General features: G+C 41.9%; 1 protein-coding gene across 4 annotated transcripts in view; it reads right to left on the bottom strand.

Moving 5' to 3' along the window:
- VCAN (versican) overlaps window positions 1-18,681 on the bottom strand; it is a 115,039-nt gene extending 96,358 nt beyond the window's left edge. For 2 of the 4 annotated variants that reach the window (XM_020894189.2, XM_070465776.1), the window contains exons 1-2: window positions 18,106-18,681; window positions 5,148-5,223 (exon numbers count right to left, since the gene is read on the bottom strand). In XM_020894189.2, coding sequence (XP_020749848.2) covers window positions 5,148-5,217 — 70 coding nt within the window. In that variant the 5' untranslated portion in view covers window positions 5,218-5,223; window positions 18,106-18,681. The remainder of the gene's footprint in view (window positions 1-5,147; window positions 5,224-18,105) is intronic. The other 2 variants (XM_020894188.2, XM_070465777.1) reach the window with 2 other exon arrangements.
- Window positions 18,682-18,900: the final 219 nt, after the last annotated feature.

Below are 18,900 nucleotides of genomic sequence, written 5' to 3'. Positions count from 1 at the left end.
TCAGTGTTGAATCAAAGGCTTTCATCGTAATGACAAATCCAGCTGCAGTCGCTTTGCAGTGAAACATTACCTTTCCACTATATCCTGGGGGGTGATGTTGGCTTCTGTTCACCTAACCCGTCTAAGCCTGGCTTCCCAGGTGGCTAAGTGGTAAAGAATCCACCTACAATGCAGGAGATGTGGGTTTGATACCTGGGTTGGGAAGATCCCCTGGAGGAGGGCATGGCAACCCACTCCAGTATTCTTACCTGAAGAATCTCATGGACAGAGGAGCCCGGTGGGTTACAGTCCATGGGGTCGCAAGAGTCGGACATGACGGAGCGACTGAACATGCACACATGCAACCTTTCTAAAGTATTAATCTACAGAACGCCTTTCTGCCTACGCCCTTGAAAACTTTTAATGAGAAAGAACACTTCGACTATAATTCACCATTACATACAAATAAATAAATAAATAAAACCCACATTCTTTCACTCATATAGGGATCTATACCTCTCCTCCCCATCTTGCACCCATCTCCCAGTCTCTCCTAGTTGGTGAGACAATATGTTGGTAATAGAATATAAATTATAGTGCACAGGGAACTCCTAGCTCATGCAAATATGATGAACAAATATGATGATTACTCCTCTAGGTGGAGTAAAATAATATTTCTTAATTGACAAAATGATGTGTATCTAACACTTGGTGTGTTAGTGGTTAAAGGCATTAGTAACACATCTCAATATGAACATGCATTAGAAATGATACAGATGCTAAAGACTAAAATTTAACTTCGAAAGGACTGGATCCTATTAGGGAGCTAAAGACAACAAAAAGATATCTTGTACTATTTGTTGTTGTTGTTGTTGTTTTGGGGGGGGCAGAGAATAGGGGTCCTGAGAAGGAAAGAGGTGAGAATTTTATGAACTAAAAATGTCTTAATTTGTATCCATCATATGTTCTAGGAATTCCTATCTTCCTTCCTAAAGAATTATAGATGATTAACCTCACAAATAAAAGACAGCTTTTTAAATGGAGAATAAACATCGTTACCATCGACATCAATTGTGGTATAAATTCATAAGACTCTTTGATTCAGCCCAATCTATTCAATTGGGAGGTTTTTGACACTTAGAGCATTTCTCCATAACTGTGCTGTAATGAAAAGATATATTGGAACAAAATAATGTCAAAAGGCAATTTCCCAAGGATTATTTATTGTTCTGGGTATTTACAGATACAAGAAAATTAAAAGCTGCAGTTGCATGTAAATATGTATTCGTGGAGAATCCAGTCTTATCAACAAGATTAACAAAAAGCTGTGTGGCCAAGTCTTTTGTATATGAAATCTTGGGTCTTAATGCACTGGGTAATGAGAACTAAGTTTACCAAATACAAATATTTTAAGAAAGAAGTTTAGTAGCACAGAGGATAATGTTTATCGACTATGCATGTTAAAAAAGAATGCTACCTGTAAGAACTTGTCTGAAATTCTGACAGTGCAAGAAATAAAAATGAATGCTAACAAAAGTTCACCATTCAAGTCTGTGGTCTAAATGAATACTGTAAGGGAGAATACTCCAAATAATGAATAATCAATTATGCTTCATTCTACGTCAGAAAATTCTGCAGAACAAGAATGATGCAAATTCTGTCTACACAATTTAATCAAACACACACACCGACCTTGGCCTAGAAGTGCCAGAGTGAGACTAAGGGAATTTATCACCCTCTCAAGTATTAATATCACTCCCTCATTCATTCATTTACTTGTGACTATGCATGACTCCATTTATTATATTAGAGGAATATTCAAATAACAGAGTCAATGGTAAATAATCCATATAAAAGGTATTGTTAAATCAGAGTTCCTTATGCATTAAAATAAAGCCAGTAACCAAGAGACAAACTGTTCATTAATTACTCACCTTTCAAGTGCCTAGACTTAAACAGAAAAAACCCTTAAGATAAGAGTACTTGTGTTGACCCAACTAGCTATTACTCTGGGCTTCACTGTGAACTTGGCATATATATTTCATAAGTATCTTACATTTTCCACTTCATCCCTTTGAAAAAATGAAGATTCTTCTGAAATTAGCCCCAAACTAATGATATTGCTTAATAGTGATCACCAATTTACGAAAAACCTGATGCTTAGGGTAAAGTACAGTACACTGGTGGAGAGAACGGACAGGGGAACCAGATTGCCTGGGTTCACCTCCAGGCTCCATCACTAAATTGCTGTGTAATCTTCTACATTAGTTATGTCGATATATCTTTTGGTACTATTGTTTCCTCATTTGCCAACTGGGGAGAATAAAGCACGTGTCTCATGGAAGAGTTAAGATTAAAAAAGGTTAACAAAGTAAAATACTTAGAAGAAAGCCTAACATGTAGAAATTACTCAACACTGTTAGCTGTTATTACTATTTAAAATATCATCAAGGAGCTATACCATAAGGGTTGGTTTCCCTATTATTTGTGTGAGTTCCTTCTTTGTTTTAAGTGAAAGGGTGATGGTCCTGTTTCTCAAAGTCCTCCCACTACTTTCTCTGTAATTTCCTTCTGTTGCGACCCAACCAAATCAACTCCCTTTTCTCCATCTTTTTTCTGTGTCCTCCCTCTTCACTCAATGCTGTTATCCTTCCTCTCTGTCACCTTTACTTCCTAAAATGCTGAAGAGGACAGCTTCTTGGCCGTTGGATTGGCGGAGCCTAGACCCTGATGGCCATCAGGTCACTCATTGTGGTATTCACTCATTATTTATTTATTAATTCACTTATTCACTCAACCATAAATTGATTAAGTGCTAGCAGTGTGTCAGGAACTCTGCTAGAAAATAAAAAACCAGCTCTCTCGAAGACACAGTCTGCTTGGGAAGGAAAACAAGGAATAACTTATCCTCAATGAGTGGTATGGACTATATAGTAGCTGTCACAGCACAAGGGACAATGAGAACATAGAGAAAGGGCTTTAAAATTGCCTGGAAATAACTTGGGGGATGAGAGGTGGGAGCCATCTCAGAAGTCAGCTCATCCTTGATTCCTCTCTCGCCCTCACCACCACATCCCATCATGCACTGGTCCTAATCCTCCATCTCCACCTATCCAGTTCCCTTCTCCCCAGCTCTCCTGCCACCACGTGGTACAAGCACCCCATCTCACACACGGGTGATCACAGTAACCTCCTAAGTCATCTCCCTGCGGCCACTCTTTCTCTCCTACAGTCAAACCAACATAGAACAGCAAACATGGAGCTTGGAAAACATGCATCGGCTTACCTTTCACCGGCTGAAACCCTTTAGTGCTTCCAGGGAATAAAATCCATTTCTAAAGCTTACCATGCTTACATGGATAAGAAGTGTAACCGTGGTAAAGTTCACACACTCCTGGGACAGCCTTGGTTCTTCTCCCAGTTCTCTACGTACTAGTCTTGTGACTTTGAGCAAGTCACTTAGGTTCTCTGGATCTCAGTTTCCTCTATGGACAGTGAATGTTTCAATAAGCTAATGTTAAGTGTTAAAACTGTGCCTGGCTCATAGGAAGCTCCTTCTTGTAAAAAAAAAAAAAAGTTCATTTGCATATAGTTGCTTTGCAATGTTCTGTTAGTTCCTGCTGGCAGCAACGTGAATCCATTACTCCTATACATATATCCCCTCTTTTTTGGATTTCCTTTCTGTTTCGGTCATCACAGAGCATTGAGTCGAATTCTCTGTGCTTTGCAGAGCGTTCTCATTAGTTCTCCATTTTATACATGGTAGTGTATATATACCAGTCCCAATATCCCAATTCTTCCCACCCCATCGGTGTCCATCCAGATTTGCAAAGTAGAAATAGAGACATGGATATAGAAAAATAAACATAGGAAGCTCTTTTCTGAGTGTCAGAGTGTTTCTATTTACATGAGCTGATTTCTGCCTATCTCTCTATCCAGATCTCCCGCTTTTTCCTTGATCACTGCTCTCCAAGGGCATGACCTTTCTATTGCTCAAACACACTACCTAACTTGGGCCAGATCTTAGCTGGCTGGCTCCTTGTCATTCCCACGTCAGTGTAAGTATTACTTTCTCAAAGATGCCTTACCACCTCCCCTGCCTCCACCCTAAGCCACTTTCTATGACGTCACTCTGCTTTATTTTCATCAGTTCAGAAGTACTTGGATTGTTGGTTTACTTGTTTATCGCCTACCTCATGTAACTAAGGAGATTAGGCTTAATGAAATCTAAGACAATGTATGACTCATCCAGTGATATATCCCTGGAGACCCAGACTAACACATAGCACGTCGAATCTGTTCAAACAATGGATAGATAAATGAATGGATAGGAAGGATGGATGAATAAATAGATTGAGTGACACAAGTTTTGAATCTTAGAATGAACTGACGTGCAACTGTAAGGACAAAAGAAGGGACTACATGGGGGCAGGGGAAGGGAAATAAGGTATAAGGAAAAAATAAGGAATAAGAATGGAAATTATAAATCATAATTATTTCAGAGACTCAAGCAGGCAGTGAGTGTGAGACAGAAGCAGAAGCTGAGTCTAGAGAGACCCTTGATGGGAGCAGGTCACTGATACTCAGCACAGATTCCTTCTTCATGGACCAAGAGTCTACAAATTTGGAATCACAAAACTCTCATTAGGTGGACATATAATTTAAAGCTAAGAAAAACAGTGCATGTGTACTTATCCAGTTACAAAGGAGAAAGAGAGAGAGAAGAAAAGAGAAAAAGAAAGAAATGGAGGTAGGGGTAAAAACTTGTCTATCAGGCTTCTCTATATGTTCTTGGTTTCTTTCAAATTGTATCCCTCTGAAAGTTCGATAGTCTTTTTTTGAATATAGCAAAGCCTTTGAGTGGTGTCAAAAAGAGTGGAACCTTAAAATATGCCCAGCCACTCAAATGAGCCTTTTTGCACAGTCTGAAAGTAATCTGGGAAGTTACTGAAAGCCCACTTTCTTCTTTAGCATCCTGTTCATTATTTTGTTATAACCGATTTATTTAAAACCACTGTTTTCAGCCTAATGATATTTTAGCTAAAAGTGTTCAGCAACGAATAGATTAAAAATTCATCCTTTATTTTAATGGTTCCACAATCACAGTCCATGCCCCAATACTTTAATTTTTATTTCAGTTAGTCCTAAAAAATTATTACCACACTCACCTTTCTGTAGCGCATGGACTGCTATTAAGGCAGAGCACATCCACAAGATGCTCTTCATATTTATCAACATCTTGTCCTAGAAATGAAAAAAAAAAAAAAACACAAAGTAAATCATAAGCATTCAGGCTTGTGGGAGGCCATACGTCACGTGCTATTTGTGCATTACATGCAACAAGAGTACAAGAAGCTGCTCCTCTTGGGTTGTAAACACAGGAGGAGACTTGCAATAGGAGAAGTTGTCCCAACGCTTTAATTATTAGTTTGACTCTCACCCAATGTGGTCGTTACCAAAATAATTCCAGAGCCCAAATTGGGGACATATAACAATGTGGATGTGTGGGGCAACCGCAACGGGGTAGGCTGTTGGAAGAACAATATAGACCACAGCCTAAGTAACTAGTGGCTAGGAACTGGAACAAGGAGGGAAGGGCGACCACAAAATCTATTTAGAAACAGGAAGCTGATCATAGATGGAGCAAGAGAAGATGGGGAAGCAGTTAGGAGAGATGTGGAAAGAAAGAGATTTGCACCAAATGTGAAGTATGTGGAAACCCATTGCTGATTCATGCACATGGTACCAGGACAGAGAATAAGGACCACAGCAGGCTTTTTAAAGCACAGACTCAATTTAGTTTCTAGGAGGCTGAGCAAACAAAATAAATGCATTATAAGGAGCTGTTAATTACAGAAAATGCCAGTGTTTGCCATGTGTTTTAAAGTAGTTCCAACGGTCTGAAGGGTAAAGAATGAAACAAAACACCCTGTACTGAGAGTCAATAAACCATGCCTTGGCTTTGCCATTAATTTATTGTGTGACTTTGAGGAAGACATTTAACAAATCTGGGTCTCAGAACAATCCCTTCCAGCTCATATTCCCCTGCTGCTATAATTATGAGGAGGATAAGCATCATTGTTGGGGACCATCTAGAAATCAAAGAGCTAAGCTCAAAACAACCACAGCAGACTATTTGATCTCAACAGCTGTTTGCTCCCCAGGTACATGTAGAACTCCTCTATATCAGCCATCACTGGTTGGCTACCCAATAGCCAATCCTCTCTCTTTTCCAATAAAACTTTGATTCCATTTGAATATCTATGCTTCTTCACATGGCCATACTTTGGTGGAACCTGGGTCAAACCCCAGCCCAAATGGATGATCCTGGTTATTCCAAGCCGATTACACAGGTCCTATTTCTTTGGCCAATGACTGGTTTTGGAATGATCATGTGACACAATTTTGGCCAAAGAGATGTGAGAAGATCTTGAATGGAGTAGTTGCTTCTGGGAAAGGTATATTCATTTTAAGAAGAGCAAAAGGGAAATGATGGTTGCTTTTCTTCACTGGACATTATCAAGATTGGATACAGTTTTGTGAAACTGTTGTATCCATGTTGCATCTGTGAGTATATAAGGTACCCTCTGGGATGAAGCTGAGAGACAATCAGGAGAGACGGGGCTGAAGTGCTCAGGGATTAGACCAACAGCCAGCCATACCCTTGAACTTTCTGTTATTAGATAATAGATTCCTTTATTATTTAAACCCAATAAAGTCAGGGCTTTTTGTTAGCCAGTGTCACTGAAAGGCATCCTAACTGACACATATTTGAGTTGGTACCCTATAACTTTCTCAGAAATTATCTAAATTCTGTATTATTTAGAAAACCTAGATTAAAATTTTGTAAGAATCCAAGTCCAATTTGGGATCAAATTCAATTTAATAATTTACATCAGTTATTCCTCTTCCCTTGATATTCTTGTCCATTTAATTGCTTTATTTTATATATCTTGAAATAAGTGTTAGAGTCTTTCTAAAAGAAAATTATAAAGTTCTACATATTTCCTGAAGACCAATTTTTTAGCTAACACATTATATATCTCATATTTTCCATCAATGAGCCATCTGACAAGTCACAATGAAAAGTATATAGTTGATAATCCTAAATTAACCTTGCTAATTAAGCTTATTATTTACCATATAATCACTGAGATATGCTAATAAATGTTGTTATACACGAACTGGGAATAGGTTTCTACTTTCCTTGATTTTTTTTACAAGATATCACAGCAAGTAGGAAGTATATACCTATATCTCATTACTGTAACAGTATTTCAGGAAAAAAAATAAGATGTCAATTTCACACACCCTAAAGCTTCCAACAAAATGAAACTTTAGGTTGTATCATATAACACCATAAAGACAATGTGTTCCATGAGTACTGAATCCAAATAAGAAACTTTTCTTTAATTGTGGTTATAAACAATAACTTACTATTCTCCTTCAAGAAAAATTTTTTCTCAAGTTTTTTTTCTTTTTTTCAGAAAACATTTATAAGCTTAACATTAAAAGTCTGGGCTCCATTGTCAAAGAGCCCTGAATTTGAGTTCTGAATTTTCTGCTTATGCTCTGAGATTTGGGGTGAGTTACTAAATAGTACAATGAGAACTGATAAAACAATGCATATAAAATATAGCTTGGTGATACACAGTATATTCAGTACTCAGTATTTATTATTAAATTTTTTAACTTAAGCTTTCTACCAGTGAGAACTTCCTGGTTTCATATCACTAGTAGTAAAAAGAATATTTAAAGCTTTTGGATTTGAAAATTATAATCTGGGTTATATATATAACTTTATACACTTTATACATATATGTATATATAACTTTATACATTATAACTTTATACACCTTCATGCTCACAGTAAATTGTCCTATAATTTATCACAATGTCCTTTGAATCATTATTTAGAAATATATTTTATCTCCTGTGTAGAACAGTAGCTTTCTGAAAAGCAGAGTCAGTGTCATATTTAACTTACTAATTCCCACAGTGTTTCCACAGTGCCAGTTTCAGAGTAGTTGCTTTGAGGGAGGTTTGCTGACCAAATGCATGACCAACACCCCCTCATTTCCTATTCAGAAATACACTCTGAAGAGAGACATCAGCAATCGCTTTAAACATGGGTGAGTGGGTTAATTAACACCTGAAATACAATTAACATTTGCCATGACTCAATAATAACTGATGTTTGCAATATTTGGAGTGTCAAATCTTGTAACAAAACCAGTGGAGAAGATGCAATCCTGACTAAGAATGGGTCTTCTGTATCGCAATTTTCCACCCAAAGCAGATACTAATAGTCTAACTCTTTTATAAGGATACTCCATCCTTATAAAAGTGGCTTGCTTTTTTTTTTTTTTTTTTGCGAGAGAGGAGGAAGTAGTTCTTCATCTATTCAACAAGTATACTCATCACTTGCCCAAGTAAGACTGCCAGTAAGGCAAGGTTAGGGAAGGAATTTGGTGCATTAAAAGTGCAAGGGAGAGATCAGTCATATTTTAAGTACATTTGCATAAATCAAGTTGCCAATATTTAAAAATTGGAGTGTTCACACTAAGGCCCCCCAATCTCTGACTTCTTTTGGAAAATCAGACCGAGCAATTAGAGGTCCATATTCTAGCTGGCCAAACATTAGCACTAAGCAAGCAGCAGGCCCTGGCCTTGGCTCGTGAGCTCAAGGTTATCAACGGCCCCAGCTGGCCTCTCATCCATTTCTACTCCATGCCTATTCCCTGTAGTCACCAGTTTGAATCTCAAATTCCCAAACTTTTGATCTCAGAACTATATTTCCACTTCCTCTTCCTTAGAGTCCATGGACATTATTCCATTTCTCTAATTTTCATAAGTCTGTGTTCATGGTCATGGTTATTTAAGCACACCATTTGCCTTCTTTGATTTTACAAAATGAGAAACTTTCTGAAGCTTCCTTGTTTTTAGCACCACTCCAACCCCCATTTTTATTCTTCAGCTCTTCTGTGTGGGTCTTGTAAGCATTATCTGTTAGTGATAACAAGTCTGACTGCACAGAAAGACCTGGGAGATATGAGAGCCAGTGCCTATATTTAGTCTTCTATTCCAGTGAAGTCAATGAGAAGAGGAAAAAGTCATTGAACAATCAAGTCACAGCTGACTGAGGCTGTTTAATTGCCTAGGAGACATGAGAGACAAGGTCAACAGGATTCCTATCCATGAGAAATGTCTGCAAAGGGGATAAGGGTCATGCCAGAGGTAGGCTGCCTCAGCGAAAGGAAAGCCAAGGTTTTAGTAAACAGATATTTAGTATTCTCCCTTGATCTTGGGGAAGCTCCACTAAGCAAAGGGTGACTTAAGGATGCAGACATAGTGGTTTGTCTTCCAGTTCTCGAATTAGTTACCCTAGACAACCAATTGTTCAGAATACCTCAGCCACAAAGTAGATGCAAAGAGCATTGTCTATCATGTTGCCACGTGGTGCTTACACAAATGAGGATTGCTGCAACGCAGAGAGAGATATAATCGTTTAAGCATACAGTGTCATGAATTTGCTTCCCATGAATAATAGCACCATGTGAATTTACCACAAACATACGTATGGATTCCTGCACCTGGACTTCGCTAAGTTTTTTCATGTCACTGCTCCTTAGTATTGCTGTGTTCACTGCCTGTGTCCTCCTTGATGTAAAACAAACTGCACTCTCCACTCCCTTCCTTATGTTGTATTTTCATCATAGCACACCTCACCGTTGTATATGTATATTTGGGAACTGCCTTTCTCTGCCTTCCATAATATTGATATAAGCTCCAGGAAGACAATCTTTGATGTTTTTTGTTCCTTGCTGTATCCACAATGCCCAGAACACCCAGTAAATATTGGTTGAATGAATGAATATGCCCATTTTGTATGTAATTATGTGCATGCATGTGTGCGTGCTCAGTCACTTCAATCCTGTCCGACTCTTTGCAACACTATGGACTGTAGCCTACCAGGCTCCTCTGTTCATGGGATTCTCCAGGCAAGAATACTGGAGTGGGTTGCCATGGCCTTCTCCAGGGGATCTTTCCAAGTCAGGGATCGAACCCGCATTTGCTGCAGCTCTTGCATTTCAGGGGGATTCTTTACCCACTGAGCCACCTGGGAAGCCAATTGCTGCTGCTGCTAAGTCACTTCAGTCGTGTCCGACTCTGTGCGACCCCATAGATGGCAGCCCATCAGGCTCCCCCATCCCTGGGATTCTCCAGGCAAGAACACTGGAGTGGGTTGCCATTTCCTTCTCTAATGCTTGAAAGTGAAAAGTGATAGTGAAGTCGTTCAATATGTGCACATTATACACTATTTGGCACATTACTTTCTTCACTTAAAATAGTTTATCTCTGAGAATGTTCTGAATCAGCTAATACAGTTTATCTGTGTTACTTTTAACAGCTGCATAATTTTTTTTTTAACATTTTTTTTTTTTAATTTTTATTAGTTGGAGGCTAATTACTTTACATCATTACAGTAGTTTTTGTTATACATTGATATGAATTAGCCATGGATTTACATGTATTCCCCATCCCAGTCCCCCCACCCACCTCCCTCTCCACCCGATCCCACTGGGTCTTCCCAGTGCACCAGGCCCGAGCACTTGTCTCATGTACCCAACCTGAGCTGGTGATCTGTTTCACCCTAGATAATATACATGTTTCAATGCTGTTCTCCTGAATCATCCCACCCTCGCCTTCTCCCAGAGTCCACAAGTCTGTTCCATACATCTGAGTCTCTTTTTCTGTTTTGCATATAGGGTTATCGTTACCATCTTACTAAAGTCCATATATATGTGTTAGTATACTGTAATGGTCTTTATCTTTCTGGCTTACTTCGCTCTGTATAATGGGCTCCAGTTTCATCCATCTCATTAGAACTGATTCAAATGAATTCTTTTTAATGGCTGAGTAATATTCCATGGTGTATATGTACCACAGCTTCCTCATCCATTCGTCTGCTGATGGGCATCTGGGTTGCTTCCATGACCTGGCTATTATAAACAGTGCTGCGATGAACATTGGGGTGCATGTGGCTCTTTCAGATCTGGTTTCCTTGGTGTGTATGCCCAGAAGTGGGATTGCTGGGTCATATGGCAGTTCTATTTCCAGCTTTTTAAGAAATCTCCACACTGTTTTCCATAGTGGCTGTACTAATTTGCATTCCCATCAACAGTGTAAGAGGGTTCCCTTTTCTCCACACCCTCTCCAGCATTTATTGCTTGTAGACTTTTGGATAGCAGCCATCCTGACTGGCGTATAATGGTACCTCATTGTGGTTTTGATTTGCATTTCTCTGATAATGAGTGATGTTGAGCATCTTTTCATGTGTTTGTTAGCCATCTGTATGTCTTCCTTGGAGAAATGTCTAACAGCTGCATAATTTTCTCCTACATGAATATATCATCTTTTTTATACAGTTCCTGTGATGAGCCTTTAAGGTGTCTCCAGATTTTTGCAATGAGACACAATGCTGCAAAAGGGCATCCTTGTCGAGTTGTCTTGGGTGACATTCCTACCAACATCTACATGACACTACCTAGAAAAGGAATTGCTGGGTCAAAATGTATATGCATTAAAAAAATTATAGCTATTACCAAATCACCTTCTAAAGAAGATGAACCTTATTTACCTATATAAGAGATCCAGTTTCCCCACAACGTGACCAACACAAACTTTTATTAAACTTTATCTTTACAGCCTATTGATGAAAATGGCACAGAATAAACTTGTTTCAATTATTATTTCTTTATGAATGAGACTAAGCAATTTTTCATATATTTTTAAAACATTTATTGTTCTCTTTCTGCCAGCAGTCTACACACAAAACATTTGCCAATTTTTCTTTTTCATGGGTTGTGTTCTATTCTTTTGTAAAAGTTCCTGGTATGTCAAAATAGTCGTTAGGTCTTTGTTAACCTTATGTTGCTGATATTTTCTAGATGTGTTATGTGTTTTGTGTAAATAATTTAATTGTTATTTAGTCAGATTTATCAAACTGCTCTAGTATAGCTTCTGGCTTACACCTTTTCCTTATCAGGGATTTCTTTTCTCCTAGCTTATTATTTTAAAATTTTTATAATTTCTTCTAGTTATTTTTTTAAAAGGTTATTCCCTACATTTCATATTAGAGCCATCTTAATTTTATTCTGGGATAAATGAGGTAAAGATTGATTTGTATTTTGAGTGGGCCAATCAGTGGTGCCCAAGTCATTTACTGAATAATTTTTCATTTCCACTGAATTTCCATGTTTATTTGAGTCTGTTTATGGACTCTGTCTTCTACTCAATGAAACTAGACAATTCTTTATTTTTAATTGAAGTATACTTGCTTTACAATGTTGTGTGAGTTTAGTTATATATATACATTATGTATATACATATATATGCAATTATATATATAATCATTTATCAGATTCTTTTCCATTACAGGTTATTACAAGATATTGACTATCTTATAGTTCCCTGTGCTATACAGTAGGTCTTTGTTGTTCATCTGCTTTATATATTGTACTGTTAATCCCAAACTCCTAATTTATCCCTTCCCCTGTCCCCACTTTGGTAAACCTAAATTTGTTTTTTATATCTGTGAGCCTATTTCTGTTTTATTAATAAGTTCATTTGTATTGTTTTTTTTAGATTCCACATACTACTGCGAAACTGGGCAATTCTTGGAACAGTATGTCCCTCTCTAACTCATTTTATAGGTTTAGTAGGAAATACATGATTTGGGTAATGCTGTTAAGATTATAGAATTAGACCAAGATGAGCCTCAGGGATATATATCTTAACACTGCTTATTTGTGGAGTTCTTATTGATGAGAGCCCTTTCACAGGTACTTACCCTTTTGATGTTTATAAATGTATATCCATTTAATAGATTTTGACACCAAATGCCCAAAAGTTGCATCTTAACTTGGTTTTCTAAACTAGGAATTGCAACTCAAGCTTTCTGATTCTAAGCCTAGTGTTCATTCTACTATACCACATATAATAAATACCAACTCAGTAATTTAATAATAAAAAGATAACATATATTTAATATGTTTACATAGTTTATTATAAACTATGCAATCATACATTTATAGATGTAAACACCTCTTAAAATTCTTAGAAGAATGAAGTAGGATGTATATAGATACAGAAAAAAGATAAATTTAAATGCAGCTCCTTAATTTACACCCTTTTAAAGATGATCACTCTATCCTGTAGCATTTCAGGGAAACAAACTCATCATATAAAGATGCTTTGAACTGACCACGGAAATGGAACTACCCTTGGCACATTCAGTAATAAGAACACAGCTGTCAAAAAATCCTGGAGAACATACATGATATAAATGTATAAATGCATATATATGTAATTAGCAACATATAGGCTACCAGAGGAAACTGGCAAACATTCCCTAACTGAAGCGGAGCTTGGTCAAGACACTTATCTCTACTTCTCCTTGTTCTGATTCCGAATTAGACAGAGTACAGACCTTGTATTTTCTGGTAAAGTAAAGATCTATGCAATAGTCAACATGTTTTCTCATCCCAGAGCCAGTCGCCCCCAACAATGAGTGTTTGTGACTCCTAACAGGTTTCTCTAGGTGGGTGGTGGAATAATAGCTTACTGCAGTCATTCTTTCTTTTCCTCAAAAGAACCATGTGTCTGGAAAAGTTCTGTTCAGTCACAGGGAAATATCCCATTTTAAATACAGTATCTACTGATGTTTGTCCATGAATAAAGTCAACAAAAATATTTAAATCCCACCAGGTAAGGAGAGTTTAGTTATATGGCTGTTGGGTGACAGTGTTGGTTGACCTTTGTGCTCTGATGTTCAATTACTGACCAATCATTAACCACAAAGTACTTAAGCATAATAATGTGAGGAAAGACAGAACAATGAGTATATCTTTAACATTAATCATATTCAGCCTTAAATTAACTTTCTAGGTCTTTTCCAAACAACTCACAAGGGTGCAGATATAAGTATCCCAGGATATAGAGGTATTTCCTTCCAGTTTGTAGGCACAGAGAAAAAGAAGAAACCAAAGCCTATGTCTATAAACATATATAAATCCAGGGGGATTCTATTAAAACTTTAAATTTGAATTAAAGTTAAAATTCTTTCTAAACTTTAATAGAAGTAAGAAATAAAATTTAGGGCTAACTTTAAATTTCATTATTTTACTAAGAAAAACAAAATAAAACTTTGAATTCTCACACAAATCTTTTGCAATTGTCTTGACTCTCATCCCTTTTCCCAGCACCCACAAGATTAAGGATCGTGGACTTCCTGCTGGAGGAAGTAATTGCTCAACTACTTTGGAATCCATGGAAGCCTTTGCAGTATTAGCTGGGACATACAACTGTAAAATCTTCCTTTTTTTTTTTTTAAACATAGCACCAGAACCAGAAGTTCAGTCTGAGACCTTCTGCTTGGTATGTTCTCACATTCCAAGTTACATATTCCTCCAATTGGAGCAGATTTCATCTCAAACACTAGTTGTTTCCATTGATGTCTTCCTATTTGTATGTTAATCTCACAACATCCTATTTTAAGTCTTTAAGGGAATATTTTCACTGTAGGTTTGGTAAAATTGCCAAGCATGCTTAAAAGAATTTAGCTCACAGCTTTTAGAAGGAGTCAAAACGGAACGGCAAGTGTATCAATTAGATGTCAAAAGATGGAATAGATCTGCCTGCAATGCAGGGGACCCAGGTTCAATCCCTGGAGAAGGAAATGGTTACCCACTCCAGGATCCTTGCCTGGAGAATTCCACGGACAGAGGAGCCTGGTGGACTACAGTCCACGGGGCCGCAAAAGGTCGGACACAACTGAGTGACTAACACACCAGATTATTAAAACCCTGTTCTTCCCAGATAAGAAGTAGGCGAGTCTAAAATGCAGCTCTAAGTGGCAGCGTCTACTCTGCGCCACATTCCGCAGTCTTTCGCTCAGTCATTTCATAAATATGAACTGAGCTCCAACTATGGGCCGGGCGGGAGCTAAAGCTCCTGCTGCAAAGGGATCAGGGTTACACCCACAGCCCCTAAGGTTTGTGCTCATGGAATCTATCAGTCCTGTCAATGGCAATTGCTTGTCGTGCTGGACGAACTCTTCATGACATCTGGAACGTGAATATCTTGTAATTGACTAAAAACGATCTTTAAAAAGCCAATATGTAGATCATAAGATAAACTCATCTCAAATTTCTCCCAAAACTGTTTGCTTGGGGTTAATCTTTACTTCTTTCCTGTCGCCAGGCAAAAACTACTCCAGTCACTCCCAAGAAGCAAGAGGGGAAAATATATATATAAAGGGGTCTTATTTAATAAAAGTGTTTCGCGCCCTCTAGATAGAAGTCAGATCCGCTCCAGCAGTCTCCACCAGCCCTTTTTGCAAGGGATGCTCGGCAGCCGGGCTCTCCCCGCCCCGCCCCGATCCAGCGGAAGGACCAAAGCCACGCCCCCACCGGCCTCTGGGCGGTGACCCAGGAGGCGCCCTGCCAGCCGCGGCTCTGAACGACTGCCGGTCCAGCAGTGCTGCTGTCTCCGAGCCCAAGAAGTCACACCCGTCTCGGGCCGGGAGCTGAAGCCCCAGCCCACGTGGCGGCGGCTGGTGAACCCTGGCGCTGTGGGAAGCGCTCCATGCGGTTCCTTTACGCGGGGACAGGGGAGTGGAAAGATGCCCCCAGCACCCCCTCTCTAAGGCTAGTTCCTCCGCCTCTCCCTCCGACCCCCGCCAACCCCAGCACGCCACTTCAGTAGGATTTGTTACCGCTCTGGGGATTAAAACAATGGCTTAAAACGAGACGCTAAATTCAGTCCAAAACCTTGAAACGAACCCAGCCGATCCGCTCCTGGCTGTTTGCATGCATGTGCCCCATCCTTTCTTCTTCCCTTTCTCCCCACTGCTCCTGTCCTTCCCTTCTGTTTTCCACCCGGAGCCCTCCTCCCAAATTTCCGTCCTCGACGAGTGTTGTGAAATTGAGAAAGTTTAAATGTTGGAGGCAATAGTCTGGGCGGGGCCCTAGCATCGATTTCGAGTGGTCATGAGCCTTAGTAAAATCTCCCAAAGATCTGTATCATCTTTCTTAAAGGGACGCCCAAGATAGAGCACCAAGCCCTCTGAAACCTGGCCACGTGTGTTAGTCTACCAAACTGCAGGCTTGACCCGGGAGCGCAGCGCACACCCCAGCGGGCTCAAGAGAAGGCGCTTCGGCCCTTTGTAAAGACGTCTCCTTCTTGGGTCTGCCAATGCTTAGATTTACTTCGCAGATTCCGAAGTAGAAAACTAAACAGGAAGCTATGGCTCTCCATCGTTTAATACAGGGCTGTGAAAGAGGCTCGTTTGGTTGGGGGGCGGGGGGAGGGGGGAGGGGGAGCTCATTTTTCTCCCCCTGTACTGGATTTCTCCATCAGGGGGCGCCCACACCCGTCACAAAACTCCCTATTCCTAGACATCTGGGTTCTGCAAGCTCGAAGCTCTCCAACTGGGGGCCGATCCGAAGGAGCGCACCGCCTCCTTCGCCCCTCCCTTCTAGCCTGCCTCGGCGGACAGAGGAGGCCGGGATTTCACACTAGCCATTCATTTGTCAGCGGTGGGGGAGGGGACGCAGGAGCGAAAGAGACGGAGCAGAGGCTGGGAGAAGGGAAGGGAAACAGAGAAGATGGAGACAGAAAGGTAGAGACAAAGATGAGAAAGCGGACAGGGATAGCCAGACTGTCTTTCCGCCTGTGGGTGTGCGCACGGCGGGACAGCTCTCCAGGCGCGGTGTAGATGTCTCCTCCCTCCCGTAGCATCTCCCGGGAACTTGCAGGACTTCTTAGGGCGCAGCTGGATCCCAGAGCAAAGAGTTTAAGCGATGACACTAGTTTTCTACCTCGCTCTCCGCTGCCTAACACAGTGATCGCTCACGCCCAGTGACACAGACAGTGAGCCTAGACAACCCTGATGCCCCCCAGCCCGCACGCTCCAGGGATACGGCCCGGCGGCGCCCACGCCTCCGCAGGGCGGTGGGGCGCTCCAGCCCAGGGCGTCCCCCAGAGCTGCCGGCACTCGCTCTCTGCCGCTGCAAGACTCGCCAGTAAAGTTGCTCAACTAGGGCCGCGAGCGGGGAGAGGGGTGGGGAAATGGAAGGAAAAGGAGGGCTTCAGTAGTCTAGGCGAAGAGGGCTGATCCTAGAGGCCCCAGATTCGGGTCCCCACGCCACCTTTGTTTGAAAAGCGCCCTGAACGCTGGCTTGCTGTTAGAGACGGGAGCAAAAGCCTCCACCTCTTTTCTCAGAATGAGCTAAAATTCTTGCACATCCCTACTGGTTCAGAGCAAGCTTTTCCCGCCCTGGCGCCTAGCAGACCTCCGCGGCGCTCCAAACACCCCACCCCCATCCCCTGCTCCCTCCTGGCCGGCTCTGGAGCACGGCGCGCTGGACAAAAGAACCCAGGGGCACCGGAGAGAGCCGTGACAGCCCTCAAGTCGCCAAAGAGACGCGGACGGGGAGCCCTGCAGCTCCCCCCGACCGGACCGCCTCCCAGACAGCCCGCGGGATGAGGGGGTCACGTCCGCTCAGAACCCGGATCGCCTTGTCAGGAGAGCGACTTTCCAGGAACGCCGGGCACTGACCACACACCAGGGGCCGGGAACCAGGTGGCCTGCACCAAGGCGGCTTCGGGGATTTGCGTGTGGGCAAGTCTCGGGAGTCCCCATTCAAACTTTTGCCTCGAGCAGGTTAACGACAACAAAAAGATCAAGGTGCCAGGGCCTCTCCGTCCTCTCCAGCTCCAGACCCCACGACGTTTCTAGGGGGGTCTCCGCATTTCCTTCCCTCCCTTCCCCCAATTCCATTAGTCGGTCTACCCCCACCCCACCCCGGGCTTCTTTTGTCTGGATCTTTTTCAGCACCAAGGTCCCTCCTATTCCTCTCTCCAAACATCCTTCTGAAAGTTACCTGCATTTTTTAGAGTGCCTATATTTTCTTAACTTCTCAAAGATAGTTCTCTTTGCCTTAATTAAAGCCTTCTACCAATCACAATGTACTTTTTTTCTAAACTCGATTTTTTTCCTCTAAGTTTTTTTTTTTTCTTTTCTTTTTTTTTTTTAAGGGGGAACAAAAGAAACGTGATTACCTTGAAAGGCGGCTTATTGCAGTTTTGGGGGAAAATTCACCTCAGCGCTGCGCGATTGGGCTCGGCGTTGCCGGGGCGGGTCACATAGGAAGCGCGGTGTCCGGGGGAAGCGTGCGGGACGGTGCTGGAGGATGCGGGGCTGGCCGCAAATCCCCGTCCCCGCGCCTGTCCGCAGCACCTAAGAAGGTTCGCGGCTGTTGCGCCCTCCCGACTGGAGTTCCTCCTCAGAAAGGCTCGGGGCAGCTCGCCTGCAAGTTCAAATGCGGGTTGTGACACCCATCATCATTATATCACTGTACCGTCAGCGCCGAGGAGGAGACTCGGCGAGGAGGAGGTGGAGGAGGAGGAGGAGGAGGAGGGTTCATTCACAGGCTCCTCAAGCGCTCCGCAGCTTCAGCCACTCCTCAAAGCCCAGGCTGGGAAGGCAGGCAGAGGGGAGGAAAGGCAGCTCTCCGCGCCGGCGGTAGGGACCGCCTGCCTCCCTCCCCAGGCACTCCCACCTCTCGGCGTTTCTTCCTGACAAGCAAGTACCAATCGGCTTGGGGACAGCCGCGCTCCCCATTCAGCGGCTCACCGAGGAGCATCGCGCAGTGCGCGGGGAAACCGCTGCCCCCCCACTTCCCCGCCCCCCGCGCTGCCCGTGCGGGCGCGGGGGAAAGGAGCCCCCAGGCTCTTGCGGGCCAGGCCCGCAGGAGACCACTGCGTACCGTCGGTTCTTCTGGGGAGCAAACGAAACTCTGTGAAAATCAGCCCAGAACTTGGGTACAGCGTGCCTACGCGGCCACCGAGCCTGCC

The sequence above is a fragment of the Odocoileus virginianus genome, chromosome 3, assembly GCF_023699985.2.
Source record: "Odocoileus virginianus isolate 20LAN1187 ecotype Illinois chromosome 3, Ovbor_1.2, whole genome shotgun sequence".
NCBI classification, from domain to species: domain Eukaryota; kingdom Metazoa; phylum Chordata; class Mammalia; order Artiodactyla; family Cervidae; genus Odocoileus; species Odocoileus virginianus.
This window is presented reverse-complemented; position numbering and strand designations above follow the sequence as displayed.